Below are 17945 nucleotides of genomic sequence, written 5' to 3' on the forward strand. Positions count from 1 at the left end.
TAGCCCTGTCTGGAGTGCCCGGCGCTCGTGGTGTTTTAGTCAGGGTGAAGGCCAATTGTTCTGCAGTTAAGACTATAGTGGTCGCCTCCTGCGCAGCCTGCTTGGCAGCCAAATCGGCCCTGTTATTTCCTTTAGTCACTGCAGATTCATCTTTTAGATGAGCTGAACATTTAATAATGGATAATTTTTCGGGGAGGAGTATGGCCTGAAGGAGGTTCCTTACACACATGGCATTCTGGATGGGGGTCCCGGAGGAGGTCAGGAAGTGGTTCCGTAGCAGACAGTCATGAGGAGGCTCAGTCAACTCAACAGGTGCCGCCTCTAAAAATGTAGCAAGGTTGAAGATATCACAGTATGCAAAGGTGAGGAGTGGGTTATTAAGTAATGCTATTTCATAACAGTTTAGTCTGGCCTGAGTCAGATGTTGGGTTTGGTGGGTGGTCAGCAGTGCTACAATGGTGTGGGACGAATACGCTGTAACTGGCTGTTGGAGGGTGATGTTGGAAGCAGCCATAACTAGGGAGTAAATGGCCAGGAGCATCTGCGAACAGGGGGTAATCCCTGCGCTACGGGGTCTAATTTAGTGGAATAATAGGCAACAGGCCTGTGTCTATCCCCATGAGTCTGAGTGAGCACTGCAGTGGTGCAGCCATCCAAAACATTCACAAAAAGCTGGAACGGACGGTCACAGATTGGGCGGCCGAGGGCAGGTGCCCTCGAGAGCGATTTCTTCAATTCCTCAAAAGCCTCTCTCTGTTGCTCAGTTAGCTCCAGGGGCCCCGTAAGCGAACTGGAAGCCAGAGGGCTCAAATGTTTTGTATACAGAGCAACATTGGGAATCCACTGCCTGCAAAAGTTTACCAGCCCAAGGAAAGCACACATGGCTTTCGGTGCAGATGGCAGGAGCATCACAAGGATTGGGGTTACCCTTTCTGGGGTGAGCTGCCTTTTGGTTGCACTCAAAAGGGTTCCTAGAAATCTCACTTGCTGTTGGGCTCTGTTCACTTTTTGGGGCGGGATCACGTAACCCCATGAATGCAGAGCATTCAGAAGCGTATTGGTGTCCTCCACGTTTGAGGTTTCTGATGGGCGTGCCAGTAGGAGGTCGCCTACGTACTGTTTTACCGTAGAGCCCCCGGGAAACTGTAAATCTCTAAGCTGCCTATGCAATATCTGCGAGAAAATGGTGGGGGAGTGCACAAGTCCTTGAGGGTAACCCAGTCCAAGGGTACTGCTGGTCTTGAAAGGTAAGTGTAAAAAGGTACTGTGACTCGGGAGCAAGGGGTATTGCGAAACCAACACACATGCTGCAGATCGACTATAGTAAAAACTTGGGAGTCCGGTGGAATGTTGCTTAAAATCATAGCGGGATTAGGGACCACCGGATGTATAGGCTGCACAATTTCATGCTTTACTCTGGTTGGCTTGGAATCCCTGCCATGACTCCAAAAATGCTCAACTGCCCTCTTCATGACCTGCTTATTCCTATTGGGCCAGTCCGTATCCGTTCTAATAGCCTTGGACACATCCTCGGGGAGGCACTGCAATATCATCGAATTAAACTGGGGAGAAGTATTGCCGGCATTATAGGCGGCATCTCCAGTGTAGGTTGCATAAAGGGAGCAGAAGCGTTCCCAAAAATCACAACCGTCTTCTCCCGCCTTTGGGCGGCGCTCAAGGACCTTAGCGATGTCTACGGGGCGCTGCAAAGCCTTCTTTAGCGCCTTCGTTATCTTATCCACCTGTTCTGCGGGCGGGGTTGCGGTGGAAAAGGACTCCCAATTGGCATGATCCCCTATAGCTTCTTTCCATTTCTCCTGGTCACTGGTCGTAACGGCCATGCAGCACAAGCTAAAAAGATCCTGGGGAGTCACCTGAAACATTTGGGCTGTACCAACCATATGATCAATAAATCCCTCGAGATCATTTTTCCTGTTCGGGGCCTGATTCATGATCATACACATTTCTTGGGGCTTCCAAGGAGCATAAACCTGCATAGTAGCCGCCTGGTTCGGCTGTCCTACCCTAGGATTGGGAACGGTCCTGTTGGGAAATTACCCCGGGATCCCTCTCCCTCTAGGTCTCGAGTCTTCAGAATCATCATTTTCAGTACTCGAGTCATAACCGGTATCCGTCTCAGGGTCTATCAGTGGGCCATCTCCCACCAAAAGGTTTCGTCGCCTCCTAGCCTGGCGCCTATTACTTCCCCGTCACCAAAGTTCTCCCCTGGTTCGGGAGGCTATTGGGCTTGGGGACGGTGAATTCGGAGCTGCCTGGGGTTGGGCAGCAGTAACGTTATGTGGGGGTGGTGGTGCTGTGGGTTGGGGTCGACTGCGGGCAACGGGAATGTGCCATACCTCCTCCTCCTCCTTAGTCTCATTATCATTAAAGAGCATGGGCAGTCCAGACAGGTCAAGAGGTATCTCAATTTTACTTTTCCCGGCTTCATCATCATCCTTCCGTCTATCCTTAGCTCACCTATCCCTTTTTTCCCTATCCTGTTTTTCCTTATTCTTATCGTGATCCTCACACAGTCCATTTAATATTTCCCACGGTTTCGAATTTCCTTCATTGTCACTTAACACTAATCCCTCTGCGACGTGCGTTATGCTCCCAACTACTTTGCTTAGATCTGTGATTTAATTCCTTGGCTGTTTTTCTCCAATTGGACTTTAAAACCTTCCATTTTCATCTGGTGTTGCGCTTCCAAATTGCTGCTTCTGCCTTTAGACATCTATCTAAATCCCAGGTGCCACCCAGAGGCCAAATTTCACTGCCCAATTTCTTATTTAGGCATGCTGATAGCCTTCGGTAATCATTCTCTCTCTCTGGGTCATCCTTACAAAGTTTAAACAATGGCGTGTTATTTACAGAATTATCTAATGTTTGCCCCATGCTTTCTAATCGGGTGGGTCAGCCGCCTCCTTTTCTCACTCCCACTTCAGGGTCCTGACCTTCGCTTGGGGGATTTCCCCTCTTAACAACCGGTCTAAGGCAGGATGCTGAGACAGGCAAATTGTCACAAGTATACCCCAAAATGTATTTACAGCATTTGGATAGATTGCACGGGAGAGCCACTTCCCGTGTTTGGCCAAATGTCTGCTCTGCCCTGTGCTGGTCAATTTACTGCGCTACACGCCCCGGCCCCCCCATGCCAGTTAGAATGGTTACCAGCTCCAAAATGTAATAGGTTACTGCCACTAACCTGCTGACCAATTTGCTGTAACACACTCAAAGAAAATGTAATAGATCACTACCAATGATCCGCTGCCCAATTTGTTAGCACCGGCAGGCTTTAATACTCACAATACTTCGTCGGGGACTGTAACCCCTCTTTTAACTGTGATACTTGGACGATCCTCAACTCAGGTTTCGGAAGGAGTCCGTCAGAGGATTACCCGCCAGATGAGGGGATCGTCAAGGTGGGCAATTAATGAGAGAGGTCAAGGTAAATCTTACCTTGTGGGCCCACCTGTCTCAGGTCACCGCCACCGAGTCGGCCGCTGACACTGTCTCACGAGACCCTCGTTTTTGGACTCCTGGCTGTGGCTCGCCAAATTGTCATACTGGACCAACCGATGCAAAGACAAAGTACCACAAAAACACTAACACACGTAATTCTTTTTCAAACCTTTATTCTTCAGTCATAGCATGCTATGGGAGAAGTTACAGACTGATCTCCCAAAAAAGCCAGTCCAGACACTGCCCCTGAATTACACAATTCTCCACAATTTATAACATTGATCAGGTAGCGGGAAATCTTACCATTACAAGTTGAGATAATATTAGAATCATTTCAATCACATGCTAAGATACAATTAGATGTAAAATAATCATTGGTCAGTTAGTTATAATTATTTCAAGTCAAAGCTAGTCCATCAGTTCCTCATTCGGACTCTTCCCCTTTTCTCCAGAACATTCTAGCCCCTACACTATACTTCCCATATTTAGCTACACCTTGAACTGCTTCTGCAAGATCAGATAGTTCCTTATTTGAGCCTTTGCCTATCTTTAGAGAACAATGACTAGTACGTCACCGGTGCAGGGTAAAGCTTCTTTTTGACTGTCCAAAACAGTAAGCTAAGGCGCCCACAAGGTGATTGATCATTAATTAATGATTGTTCTCTGTCTATACCCCTGTTTACCTACCCCTTCACACCATCACCAGGGCTTCACATGACCCTGATCTGGGAGGAGCCTAAGTCGGCGTTAAACCTTTCTCAAGAGTGACCTGCAGGTTTTAGCGGAGTGAAGAAGAGTCTTGTGCTTCCTGGACATGGTAAAAGTAGATTGGGAATAGCAACTTGCAGGCAAGTCTACACTTGACACACAGGAGTCCTTCAGAAGTGAAATAGTGAAAGCTCAGGGCCAGTGCATTCCCGAAAGTGTGTTTGGAATGGACAGCAAGTTCAAGAAACCCTGGATGTCAAAAGTTATTAATGAAGTTGGCCATCGTCCTCTGAATATACTGCTGCAGGGCTGTCCATTAGTCAGTGGGCAGCTCCCAACTAGTATCGTGGAAGCACATTGTGCACAATGGGACATCTATCATCTTGCCATAGATGTTGCCATTCCTTTGTCTCTGTGTCCAACTTCTGGAACTCTGCCCAGCTCTTCTCCTGGTCACCATCAAGAGAAGGAGAGTAACTACCTCAAGGAAGTGGATGATCATGGCTGGTCTTGCCACTATGTCCTTCACCCATGCATGTGTTTATGAAATTGCACATTTAATTAGCATTTTACCTTTTGTTACAAGTTGCTTTGTTATAATTGGTGTCAGTATTAATTTTTAGTCTTGCTTTACAGAGAATACCGACAGAAAAGTAACATAACCTTTCACAACAATTACACGGTCTCGTACCGTGAATATCGACGATACTATTTCTACCCTGAAGGGTCAGCTGGAAACGAAAGCGATGAGCTGGTTTTCCCCAACGTGATTGCCTTGGTAGGTATGAACTTCACGCTATTATTCTATGTCTGGAATGAGGAGCAAGGCTGCAAATGTCATGAGGTTATGATGGTGTAGCTTGTATTTTATAACAGAGTGTGTTCTAGTAGGCTTTTGTTGGGAATCGTAGTCGAATAATTTGTTTAGCTATTCTGTCTGTTTTCCTCCTTCCTTGTGTTTGCATTGAGTGGTTTCTAACAGCCCTCTCCTTCAAACTCTCCACATTGTAATAAGTTACGGATTCTCATTGCTGGTAAGAAACTTTCTTAAAACAGAGATATCTAAGACCAGGCGAAGAGGCTTAAGGTGAGAAATGAGAGGCTTGGCGAGGAAGAGGGTGTTTGTTAGAACCTGGGGACTTCTCATCCTGCAGATCTAGTAATTTGTATGTGACCTCTCCCCTGAGTAATTTTCCAAAGCTCCTTTTTTCCAGTCCTAACTTGCGAATATTTCTGGGATGTCATTTGTGCCCCTACACCTGTCTAGTTCATCAGTTTTACAGGTGTTTCACTGAGGACCAGTACTCACTTGTGTTCAGGATCAGGAGGCATTTATCGTAGAAGAAAAAGTCAGGAATGAATGGTTTGAATACAATGCATAAAGTATTTTAAATATACACAGTTGAAATATTTCTATTTAATTTCAGGGTGCAGCTTTAATGGTTGAAGACTTGCCCTATCCTTTGAAAGTTGTGTTCAGCACAGCCCTGAAAGCCTTTAAAGAGACTCCATTTATTAAGAAGACTGTGAAGGAGATAATGTGGGGATATGATGATTCATTCATTGATTTTCTTAATCGAATGTTTCCAGGCATGCTCCTATTTAAAGGAAAGTTTGGGTTGTTTGCTGAGGTTTGTATATTTAATCCAGACAATTAAACGGTGCCTGTGGTCGAATCTGTCACTTAGAACAATTCAGAGAGATTAGTCAAAAATGGCTTTCCCTCACATAGTCATAGAAAAGTACAGCACAGAAATAGGCCCTTTGGCCCATCTAGTTTGTGCCGAACCATTTAAACTGCCTACTCCCATCAACCTGCACCAGAGGCAATCCAGCTTGTCATCCACCGAGCCTGTCACCCCTCTGGTATCTCCTCCCCCGGGCAGTTGCTATGGGCGACCGCACAGCGCGAGTTGCTGGTCCGTGAAACAACTGAGGTCATTCAGCTTCCCCGCCATCAGTCTTTGCAATGAACCAATAAATTGGACATGCAGTGTTCTATGTTATCAACGTACAACAGGGTCTTGCGATCACAAGAAAAAAATGTCCAAAACAATTTGCACCATTTGGGCTATGCATGACGTCTCCTTTGCATGGGTGGCTGTAGCAGGTGACGACATGGTACCTAACAAGCCCATACCGTGAAACTCCATCGCAATCCAGCAATTTGTGAGCATGGTAGACCTGCATTTTTTTTTGTGTTCTTAATATTGAGCAGTGTCTGACATTCATAAGAAACACGTAAAGGACACCATTGTTTGGACTGATACACTGCCATCTTACTGTCTACCTGTGGTGTCACTTTAAGGGAACTATGTGCTTGTAGAACAGAGACCAAGCAGAACGACAATCCTCACGGTGCGTGTCATTGACCACGCATGTCCTCCCCTGGTTTAACTTCTCAAAATGCATCATCTTACACTTGTCCAAGTTAAATTCCATTTGCCATTTCTTCAGTAAATGGAGATGAATGTTCACTCAAAATCTCCTCCATCTCCCATGGCTTTGCCCACTGATGACACGCTGGTCCTCCAGGAGGCTAACTCTATCCTGTTAGATCGGTGCTTAACTAGATCCGGCAGAAATTGCCAGGTGTGATGTGCTGGATGGACCAGACAGACAGCTTTTCTCTATATATTGTTAATTATTTTTGTAACTTTAAGAATCTAAAATAATTGAACTGTAGACCTTCATCTTGGCATGAAAACGTAATGTCAATTTTCTCATTTCTTTACAGATGAACAACTCAGATTCAGGGTTGTTCACAGTTTATACAGGAGTTGATAATATCAGCAAAGTTCACATGGTGGATAACTGGAATGGTTTAAAAGAGGTTTGTAAATGATGGATACTCTAACAAGAGTATTCTTGCTGTGTCATTGGCCAGTTTTCTTTCAAACTTTTTATTCAAATGGAAAGTAATACCAGTGCCCCTCTTTTACCATTTAGATGTGACTGGAAGAGGAGATAAATGTCAGGATTTTGTGAAAGAGCTGGGGAATAGGAGTTTGGCAGATCAGATCAGACGTATTATAGTGCAGGAGAGTAGACAGCTCATCAATCCATTATCTCACGTCATTGTGATGGGGAAATTTTATATTTTATTTTGCGTTACATCCTCTTGGGTTGAATTCCAAGATCTGCTTTCTCACTTTTGGAGTCCAGCAACCCATTTAGCCTGAATGATTTGTTATCTGAGTGGAACACAAATATCCGGATGGCCAGAGGGTGGTAGTAGTTGGTTCGTATTCTGCCCAGAGGTCAGTGAGCAGGGGTGTTCTGCTCGGGTTTGCTTTGGGACCCCTGCTGTTGATTTTTTAAAATATATAATTTGAAAGTTTGCAGATGACATAAGGGTTGGTGGACTTGCAGATAGTGTATAGAGGGTTGTTGTAGGTTACAACAAGACATTGACAGGATGTGGAGCTGGACTGAGAAGTGGCAGATGGAGTTCAACCTGCTAAAGTGATCCATTCTGGAAGGTCAAATTTGAAGGGAGAATACGGGATTAATGGCATGATTCTTAGTGTGGAGGAACAGAGGGATTTTGGGGTACACGTCTATAGATCCCTCAAAGTTGCTGTGCAAATTAAGGTGTACTGTGTGATGGCCTTCATTAGTCAGGGGATTGAGTTTGAGTCTGATTCCCCCACATTTGTAGTATTGTGTTCAGTTCTGGTTGCCTCATTTGGAAGGTTTAGAGAGGGTGCAGAGAAGATTTACCAGGATGCTGCCTGAATTAGAGAACATGTCTTACGAAGACAGGTTGAGCGAGCTAAGGCTTCTCTTTGGAATGAAGAAAGATGAGAGGTAACTGGGAGGTGTACAAAATAATTTGAGACAATGGATAGCCAGATCTCTTCCCCAGGGTGGAAATGGCTAATACAAGGGAGCATAATTTTAAGGTAACCAGAGGAAAGTGCAGAGGGGTTGTCAGAGGCAAGTTCTTTACATTGGGAGTAGGTGTGTGGAATTACCTGCCAGGGACTGTGGTAGAGGCAGATACATTAGTGACATTTAAGAAACTTAGATTGGCACATGAATGACAGAAAAATGGAGGATTATGTAGGAGTGAAGGGTTATATTGAATTTAGGTTAAATGTCATCATAACATCATGGGCTGAAGCACCTGCACGGTGGTCTAATGTGTGTCCATCCTTTCCCATGGCTATCTTCAAACTAATAGAACTGGAGCCAAAGTTACTTGCCCTGCTTCTGCTAAGAGGAGCTTTAGTTTTGCACTTTCCTGAGATAGGCCCTTGAGATTGACTCGGGAAACATTCCTGGATGCATTTCATAAATTCCTCCCATCCAGTCCCTTACTACAAAGGACCGTGAGAACAGCTTAGGGGGTCATGGGGGGTCTCCCTACCACCCATCGGGGACATTTATCAGCAACTGCCCATCCATTCTCTTTGAGACTCTACCATCAGGCAGAGACGCCGATGTAGAAAAACAAGAACGGTCAGGATGGGAAACAGTTTCTTTCCCCAGGCCGTTAGGCTTCTGAACTCCCTGCCACATCGTATTCAAAGTGTCGCTGGTTAACCTGTTCCGTACCCTACAACATTTAATATAATGCACTTTTGTGTAATTCATCTGTAGCTTTTATCCATACTTTCATAAGTTATCATGTGTTATGTGCTTTCCCCCCCGATTCAAAGAAACGTTGACTCATTTCCGTATACATGTATGTAGTTAAATGACAAACTTGATTTGACTACACTCTGGTTGGCCCAGTTAATACTGGGGACTTGCAAATTCCTACCAAAGCAACTGTATAATTTTTACAACCATGAACAATTTTCTATACACCACCACAGATTTCCACTGACTATAGTACAGTTCCATTAGCAATTTATTTATTTTTTTCAAATACATTCCCCCCCCCTCCCAATTTGACCACTCTGGACAATCCCCCAGGAATGTCATCTCTAAGTACTGCTGATATGTGTTCCCTCACTACACTGAAGCCCTGCCATGTCTGTGGTGTCTATGCTGAAACACTGAGCTGCCTGCCCTGCTTTTCGCAGCTGTGTTTGTTACAGCTTCAACATCCCCAGCCCTCAGAGCCAATCCATGCTCTTGAGTTCATCCTCTAACCTGTATACCCCGAGCGTTGAAGTTGATGCTGTTTAACTGGGTATTCCTTTCCTTCCCTTTACTGTCCAGATTACTAAACTTGCTCTTGCTGGCAAACTACTTTATCCCATGTCTTGTTCCTGCTCAGCATTCCCCCCCCCCCCCCCCAGTCTAGTTTGGCTAGGTAGGTCGTAGTGAGGAGCTGATGGGTATTAAGTGCAGTACAAAACCAGGAAGTGTTTTACTAAATGCAGACTCTTTCCCTCTCGATCCAGGTAAACTACTGGCACACTGAACAGTGCAACATGATTAATGGAACAGCAGGTGAAATGTGGCCTCCGTTCATAGCTCCATCAGATTCATTAACCTTTTACAGCCCAGAATCTTGTAGGTAGGAGACTGAGCACAACTGATCATAATCATACCTTTGCTGCTGTGAAGTATGTTGTCTCTGGCCTACCTGTAGGGCGCAGCACATTGCTGGTCAGATAGGACATAGCACAGGAACAAGCCTTCAGCCCACGAGCTATTGTACTAATTAAGCGCCTAACTGAACCAATCCCTTCTGCCTGCATAATGTCCATATTCATCCATTCTCTGCACGTTCATGCCAAGAGCCTCTTGAATGCCTCTATTGTATTTGCAAGTACCACTGCCTATGCCAGCGCATTCCAGACACCCACCACTGTTTTGAAAAAAAACTTGCTCCATACATCTCCTTAAATTTATCCCCTCTCACTTTAAATGCACATCCTCTGGGGGGGGGAGGTGGAAGATGCTGCCTCCTGCTCTTACCTACACCCCTCATAATCCTATAAACCTTTGTCAGCTCACCTCTCCGCCTCCCCTGCTCCAGAGAAAACAGCCCAAGCTCGTTCAACCTCTCCTCGTGGCATACGCCCTCTGAACCAGGCAGCATCCTGGTGAACCTTTTCTGCACCCTCTCCAAAGCCTCAACATCCTATAATGAGGTGACCAGAACTGTATGCAGTACTCCAGATGTGGCCTAACTAGAATGTTATAAAGCTGCGACATAACTTACTGACTTAAACACAATTATTTTTTTATATAGGCATCCGATAGTCTCATGAGAATATGAAATCCTTGGAAGGTTTCCAGGGTGCAGGCCTGGGCAAGGTTGTATGGAAGACCGGCAGTTGCCCATGCTGCAAGTCTCACCTCTCCACGCCACCGATGTTGTCCAAGGGAAGGGCACTAGGGCTGATACAGCTTGGCACTGGTGTTGTTGTAGAGCAATGTGTGGTTAAGTGCCTTGCTCAAGGACACAACGCGCTGCCTCAGCCAAGGCTCGAACTAGCGACTTTCAAATCACTAGACGAACGCCTTAACCATTTGGCCATGCGCCAACACTTAAACACAATACCCTGACTAATAAAAGCAAGCATACCATACGGCACCTTCACCCCATCACCCTGTACAGCCAGCTGCAGCCCAACATCTCTCTATACATCAACACTTAATATTCTTGGCTTTCCCTTTACATTTGATCTCCTAATTTGCAACAGCTCCCATTTGGCTGGGTTAAGTTTCACTGTCCATCTCCTTGCCCATATTAGTGACTGACCTGTAACCTGGCACTGTCCTGCACTATTCAAAACACTAGCAGCCTGTGACTCTACTAACCCATCCACTTGCATTTTTATTGGGGGGATCCCTGTAGAACATGACTAGATACAGACCTCCAGCCAGAATGAGTCCCATCGATCACTACCCTCTGCCTTAATGGGCAAGCCAGTTCTGAATAACATTCATCTTGTCACGCACCTTACTAAATCCATATAGACAACATCCACATTTATTGATCGCCTTGAGCCAGGGAAAAACAATCAAGTTAATAAAAACATGACTTGCTTCACTCAGAACCCTGCTGGCTTTCCCTAATTGGGAGACACAGTAGCATACTGATTAGATTATGAAGACACGCAGTCCTCTTTTATTGTCATTTAGTAATGCATGCATTAAGAAATGATACATTATTTCCTCCAGTGTGATATCACAAAACACAGGACAAACCAAGACTGAAAAAACTGACAAAACCACATAATTATAACATATTGTTACAACAGTGCAACAGTACCATAACTTGATGAAGAAGTCCATGAGCACAGTAAAGTTCAAAGTTTCTGAAATGTCCCACACCTCACGCAGATGGAAGAAGGAAGAAAAACTCCCCCTGCCATGCCGACCACAATCCAACTCTGAGTCATCCGAAAACTTCGAGCTCCGATCAGCTCTCTGACACCGAGTACTGAGCGCCATCTCTGTCCGAACGATTCAACCTCCTTCTCGGTCGCCAAAAGCAGGCAGGGCCGGGGATTTTGAGGCCTACCCTCCGAAAGATTCCGGACCACACAGTAACGACAGCAGTGAATGGGCATTTCAGAAATTTCTCCAGATGTTCCTCTGTGCTTTCACGTCCATTCTCCATCAAATCAGAATTGTCCACGGCCCCTATTTAACAGATACGATATCATTTTTCACCGGAGGGCTGCGCACGTGCAGGGGGGCCGCCATCTTCTCCTCCCGCCTTTACAGTACTGGTACCCTGGGTTCATTTCCCACCACTGTCTGTAAGGAGTTTCTGTTCTCCCGTGACTACATGGGTTTCCTCTGGGTGCTCTGGTTTCCTCCCACAGCCCAAAGTGGATTATTTGATCATTGTAAACTGTCCTGTGATTAGGCTAGGATTAACTTGGTGAGTTGTGTGGTGGTGTGGCTCGAAGGGCCAGGAAGGCCTACTCCACACTCCACCTCAAATAAATAAATAGATGGGCTACGGTTTTCCAAATGCTCAAATCCTGTCCCTAACCATTATCTCCATTAACTTCCCGACGGCTGATACGAGACTCACTGGTCTATAGTTTGCAGGATTATCCTTTCTTCCCTCCTTGAACAGTGTACGTCAGCAACTCGCCAGTCCTCTGTGGCTGGTGGATCCATGTAAATCCAGGACTGTGGCTGCAGGTTGAGGAAAACACTTGTATCCTGGAAATTGGAAGAAGAAAACCATGAAACTCAGTCCTGTTTCCCACCTTGTTGTTCTATCCCATAAGATAGAGAGGAAAAACTCGGCCTGTTGTCTGCTCCATCATTTCATCATGGCTGATCCATTTCCCTCTCAACCCCATTCTCCTGCCTTCTGCCTGCAGTTTCTCTCCCCCCATCTCCATGCCCTGACTAATCAAGAACCTATCAACCTCCAGCTTAAATGCACCCAATAGACCTGGTCTCCAGATGCCTATGGCAACAAATTCCCCAGGTTCGCCACCCTCTGGCCTAAGAAAACCCTCCTCATCTCTGTTCTAAATGGACGTTCCTTTATTCTGAGGCTGTGCCTCGGATCCTAGACGCTGTCTTCCCCTTCCCCCCTAAACTCTAGTGAGTACGGGCCCAGAACCGTCAAATGCTCCTCATGCAATAACCCTTTCATTCCTGCAAGCATTCTTGTGAACGTCACCTGAACCCTCTCCGATGTCAGCACATCCGTTCTTAGATAAGGGGCCCAAAACTGCTCTCAATACTCCAAGTGAGGCCTCACCTGTACCTTCTAAAGCCTCAGCATTACATCCTTGCTCTTGTATTCTAGTCTTCTGGAAATGAATGCATTTGCCTTCCTCATCACTGACTCGATCTGCAAGTTAACTTTTGGGGATTCCTGCACGAGGACTCCCAGGTCCCTTTGCACTAAGGATGTTTGAATTTTCTCCCCGTTTAGAAAATAGCCTGGGAGTTTATTCCTTCAGCCAAAGTGCATGACCACACCCTTCCCGACACCTGCCACCTCTTTGCCATCTGGTGGAAGCAGGTCCTGTTATGCATTTCAGCCTGTCGGTAGTTTCAAGTAGCAAACGATTCAGAAATTTCTCCTGTGTGCTTTTAGGTTGCAGGGGCACCTGGAACTCACTCTCTGAGGGGAGTGTATGATCAGATCAGACCATGTATATGGGACAAATCAGTGGCACTGGTTTGTGATATTTGCATGGGATAATCAGTCTGTAAGCTGTACTCTGTGTAAATGGGTCCTTCAGCCCAATAACCCCATGCCTATCTACACATACCCGTTTGCCTGCATTAAATCCATATCCATGCAGGGGTTCCCAACCTAGGATCCATGGACCTCTTGCTTAATGGTATTGGTCCATGGCATAAAAAAGCTTTGCTCTATACCTTTCCTACCCAAGTACTGGCCCAAAATTCTGATGTTCAACCATCATTTTTGTTTTGTTCTGAGATATCCACTACCTCCTATGTGGAATAACAACCATCAGATCTCCCTTTTATTTCACCCCTCTCACCTTAAGCCCTCTGATTTTAGACCTCCGACCCTCAGGAAGAGACTGACCATCTACTTGTTTGTTCCTCAATCTTATAAACCTCAGTAAGGTCATCCCTTAGCATCCCACTGAGGCCAAATCCACCCAGCTTGTTCAAACTCTCCTTGTACAGCCTTCCAATGCAGGCAACATCTATACTAATCTGTTCCACAATCTTACTGCCACGTCCTCCCTGCCGTGTGGTGACCAGAATTAGACAATATTGCAGATGTGACCTGACCTGTCCAAACATCTCTTATAGTGCCAGAGAACAATTACAATAGGGATACAGGCCTTTTGGCCCACAGTGTCCATGCTGCCCACAATGCCAATTCCAATTCAATGCTTCTGTTTAATATCAGAGAATGTATACAATATCCAGCCTGGAATTCTTACTCTTTGCAGACATCCTTGAAACAGAATAACCCCAAAGAGTGAATAACAGAAAGATGTTAGAATCCCTCTCCCCCACACAAGCACCTACCTCGGCAAAAGCATTAGCCCCTCACTACCCACCATGCAGGCAATAGCAGAACCCCAGAGAGACCATGATCTAGTGTCCATCCCAACTCTTCAACATGACACAGGCACATAATGGGGGGGGGGGGGTATTGCTCCTGCCACAGCAAACAGCTTGCTGTTTCGATGTTAGTCTGCAGCGTTGCTTTCTGTTTCTCTCTTCCCCCACCCGACTCGCGAATTGGCAGCAAAGTCTCTCACCATCGAGCAATCGCCCAAGTGCAGGGGCCTCTGATAGCCATATCCCTCTGTCTAGATTTCCAATCTCCTGCAATACTTCAGTCGGTGACACTAGCGCGGAATCAGGTCGACCACAGGGCAAACGTCTTCCTGACTATTCCCGGAGATATCACTAACGCCAGCCCTGAGAGTGGGAACCCACCACCCTGAAGAACCGTAGTTGTAGATCAGACTCCAACAGGACTAGCCACCTTGAAAAGGGGAAAAAAGAGACATTAAAGATGGTTTAAACTCTTTCACAGATGTTACAAAGAAGTCGACCTTTTACATTTGTTCCTTATCCCTCTAAGTCCCATCCCTCAATGTATCTATCCTAGACACTATTATCCCTGTTTCAAACACTTCCTTTGGAAGCCTGTTCTGTATACTCATACCCTCTGTGTGGGTAAAAAAAAGTTGTTCCTCAGGTCCTTTCATAGTCTTCTCACCCCAAAACTGTGCCCCAGAATTTTAGACTACCCTAATCTGGTGAAAACGCTAAAGAATATCTTCTTGATTGTGTTGAGAGTTTGGATGTATCTACTGTGAGAAGACTGTTTACTCTGATTTGCATAAAGACATTTTGCAGCAACTGACTATGGAAGCTTTGTGACTGGTCATCAAATCTATCCATACTATTCTTTATCCTTCACAGTCACATACTTCCAGATACTGACTGCAATGTTTCACAGTAAACCCAACTGTCTTCCTCAGGCACAAGTTAGTCAAAGGACGTCCCTCCAGGGACACTCCTTTATATACCCTCTAGAGTTAGCAGGGCATGAATGGGGATTAATGTTCGATCCTGATTGGCTGGATCTGAATTGCCTATCCCTGATTGGCTAGTTTGAATTGGTCTTGTTCTGATTGTTTTTATTTTAAAGGCCAAACTCTCTTTAGGAATGTTTGGTCCCAGATTAGAGCTATCTCTATACTCTTAGAACCTACATTTAGATCCTCTGCATGCTCCATCTGTAGTGATTCCCTAATCTTTCTCTTGCAAGCATTCTCTTCCTTGCCAAGGATGTTGGCCTCATCAAACCTTGGCCTACATGAGCATGATGGGTGGTGTTCAGCAGTCCCCATGCCCTGCTCTCTCGAGAGGGTATATCAGGGGGACATCATTTGACTGACTTGTACCTGAGGAAGACAGTCAGGTTTACTGTTGAAACGTTGTGCCCTGTACCTGTAAATATGTGACTGTTAAGGCCAGAGAATATTATGGATAGATTTCACAACAACATCATTAATATGCCTTTTTTTTAAATGAACAGAACACTGGAACTAGTGTATCAGAAATCCGGTTGGACATTTGATATCCCATCTTTCCGCTACATCGCCCCAAAGACCATGTTTGCCAACGGAACGGTGTACCCCCCCAACCAAGGCTTCTGCCCGTGCAGGGAGTCTGGGGTTTTGAATGTCAGCACATGCAGGCACAGTGAGTACCTTGGTGTCTAGGCTTTCATCAAGGCCAAAGAGCAGTACATCATGGAAACGGGCTTGCGAAGCTCCCCCTCAAATCCCCCTTAAATATTTCACCTTTCACCCTAAACCTATGACCTCTAGTTCTACTCTCACCTAACCTGAGGGGAGAAAGCCAGCTTACATTTACCCTATCTATACACCTCATAATTTTGAATATATCGCTATCAAATCTACCCTTATTTTCTTACTCTCCACAGAATAAAGTCCTAGCTTGTAGAGAAAGGATGAGTAACACCCTTGTAAGTTTTCTCTATACTTTGAAGTGGTTGGAGAAGAAAATTACAGAGGGGTGCAGGGCCCAGGCCCAAATGGGGGTGGCATGGTGTTGGGGCTGCTTCCTTTCAGTTCCAAGGATCTGATATCACTCCTGACCTCTGGTGCTGTCTATGTGGAGTTTGCACGTTCTCCCTGTGCAACGCACGCACGATGCTGGAGGAGCTCAGCAGGTCGGGCAGCGTCTGACCTAGTGAGATAGGTGGAGGGGCAAGGAGTCTGCAGAAGGGCAATATTAGGAGAATGAGCAAAGAAGTGTCAGAGGGAATCCAGTGTAGGACAGTTATATGGTCATGCACTTTGTTAGAAGTGAAGGTGTTGACTGTTTTCTAAACAGGAGCAAATTCAGAAATCAGAAGCGCAAAAGGGACTTGGGGGTCCTCATATAAGATTCCCTAAAGGCTAAGTTGCAAGCTGAAATGGTGGTAAGAAAGGCAAATTCTGTTCTGATGTCTTATGGTCTTATTTGTGGAGAGAAGTAAACAGTTGATGTTTTGGGCTGAGACCCTTCATTCCATATTTTATTCCCCTCCACAGACGCTGCCTGATCTGCTGAGTTCTTCCAACATTTTTTGTGTGTGTTGCACAGGGAGAAGGTGCAAACTCCACATAGACTGCACTAGAAATCAGGAGTGAACCCAGATCCTTGGAATTGAAAGGCAGCTACACCAACATCTATACCACCCCCATTTGGTCCTGTGTCCTGCGCCTAACCTGCCTGCATCCTGCAAAGTTGTTGCATCCCTCTGTAATTTTCTTCTCCAACTCCTTGCAAGAGTGCAGGGGAAACTTGCAAAGATGTTTATAACAAAAGGTGGAATAAGTTGGGACTTCATTCTCTGGAGTGTGAGAGAATAAGGGCAGATTTGATTGAGATATAAAAAAGTACCTGTAGAATCTCTTGTATCTCCATTCTTCCTGTGAGTTGTCAAGTATTCCTGTGTCTCCAATTTCCTTTCATGTCACAGAGATGGGTTAATAGGTACATTGTCTCTGAAAATTGGCTGTGGTGGATGGAGGATTGGAGGAGTCTGAGAATGGGACGTGAGAATGGGAGATGAATAAAATGGGCTCGGGTAGCATTGGTGAAACCTGGTTGTAGAACTGAAGGTCCAGAGGACCTACTCTGAATCGGTCTCAGTGAGGCTTGGCTTTGTGTCTGCAGAATCACTTTCATGAAACTTCAGTTTGCTATTTGTTTTGTTTTTTTCCCTCTCTGCACATCAGGTGTTTGATGGTCTTTTTCTAAAGGTGGGTTCTATTGAGTTTCTTGGTTTTGTGGCTGCCTGTAAGAAGACAAATCTCAAGGTTTTGTAATGTATACATACTGTTAATAAATGTGGTTGTGGTTGGTGTCCATCTGTTTCGAAGGACAATGGGTAATGATCATCATCACACCCTGGGTGGAAGGTATGGAGATCCTGAGATGCCCAGTCATCAAGATCCCCCTCTCGGCCTCACCAGTGTAGTCCAAGGATACGTTTGGCACAAGCTTGGCTGCAGGAGCTGCTGGAAGGATGTTCAAAGACGTCCAGCCACCTTAGGGGCTCCACTCCGGGTTTGCTGTCTGGGTCTTACTCCCGTAGCCATCGTCTCTCCCAAAGCTGCCCACAAGGCAGTGGGGCCATTTACCCAATGCTGGGGACCTGGTTCATGAGCACCAGGGCATGTCCACACACTGGTGGGCCTGCGTGCCATGAGTGCAGGGGCCAGACCTCCTCCCCGTCCTCTGTAGTTCAGCCTGAGTTCAGTTTCCGTGTGTCGCCCGCGGGGAGACACTACGTGAGGCTTGCTGCTGGAGAGGCTTGTACTAGCAGGGAGAGACTTGCACATCCTTTTCGCAGGACTGCTAGCAAGCGG

At 45.8% G+C, this 17945-nt stretch overlaps 1 protein-coding gene across 6 annotated transcripts in view; it reads left to right on the forward strand.

The window, feature by feature from the left end:
• The window catches only part of scarb1 (scavenger receptor class B, member 1), a 72513-nt gene that overhangs the window by 29639 nt on the left and 24929 nt on the right, over nt 1-17945 (forward strand). For all 6 annotated transcript variants that reach the window (XM_072240723.1, XM_072240722.1, XM_072240728.1 and 3 more), the window contains exons 4-8: nt 4807-4948; nt 5598-5801; nt 6908-7003; nt 9528-9643; nt 15599-15765. In XM_072240723.1, the coding sequence (XP_072096824.1) occupies nt 4807-4948; nt 5598-5801; nt 6908-7003; nt 9528-9643; nt 15599-15765 (725 nt within the window). The remainder of the gene's footprint in view (nt 1-4806; nt 4949-5597; nt 5802-6907; nt 7004-9527; nt 9644-15598; nt 15766-17945) is intronic.

The sequence above is a fragment of the Mobula birostris genome, chromosome 22, assembly GCF_030028105.1.
Source record: "Mobula birostris isolate sMobBir1 chromosome 22, sMobBir1.hap1, whole genome shotgun sequence".
NCBI lineage: Eukaryota > Metazoa > Chordata > Chondrichthyes > Myliobatiformes > Myliobatidae > Mobula > Mobula birostris.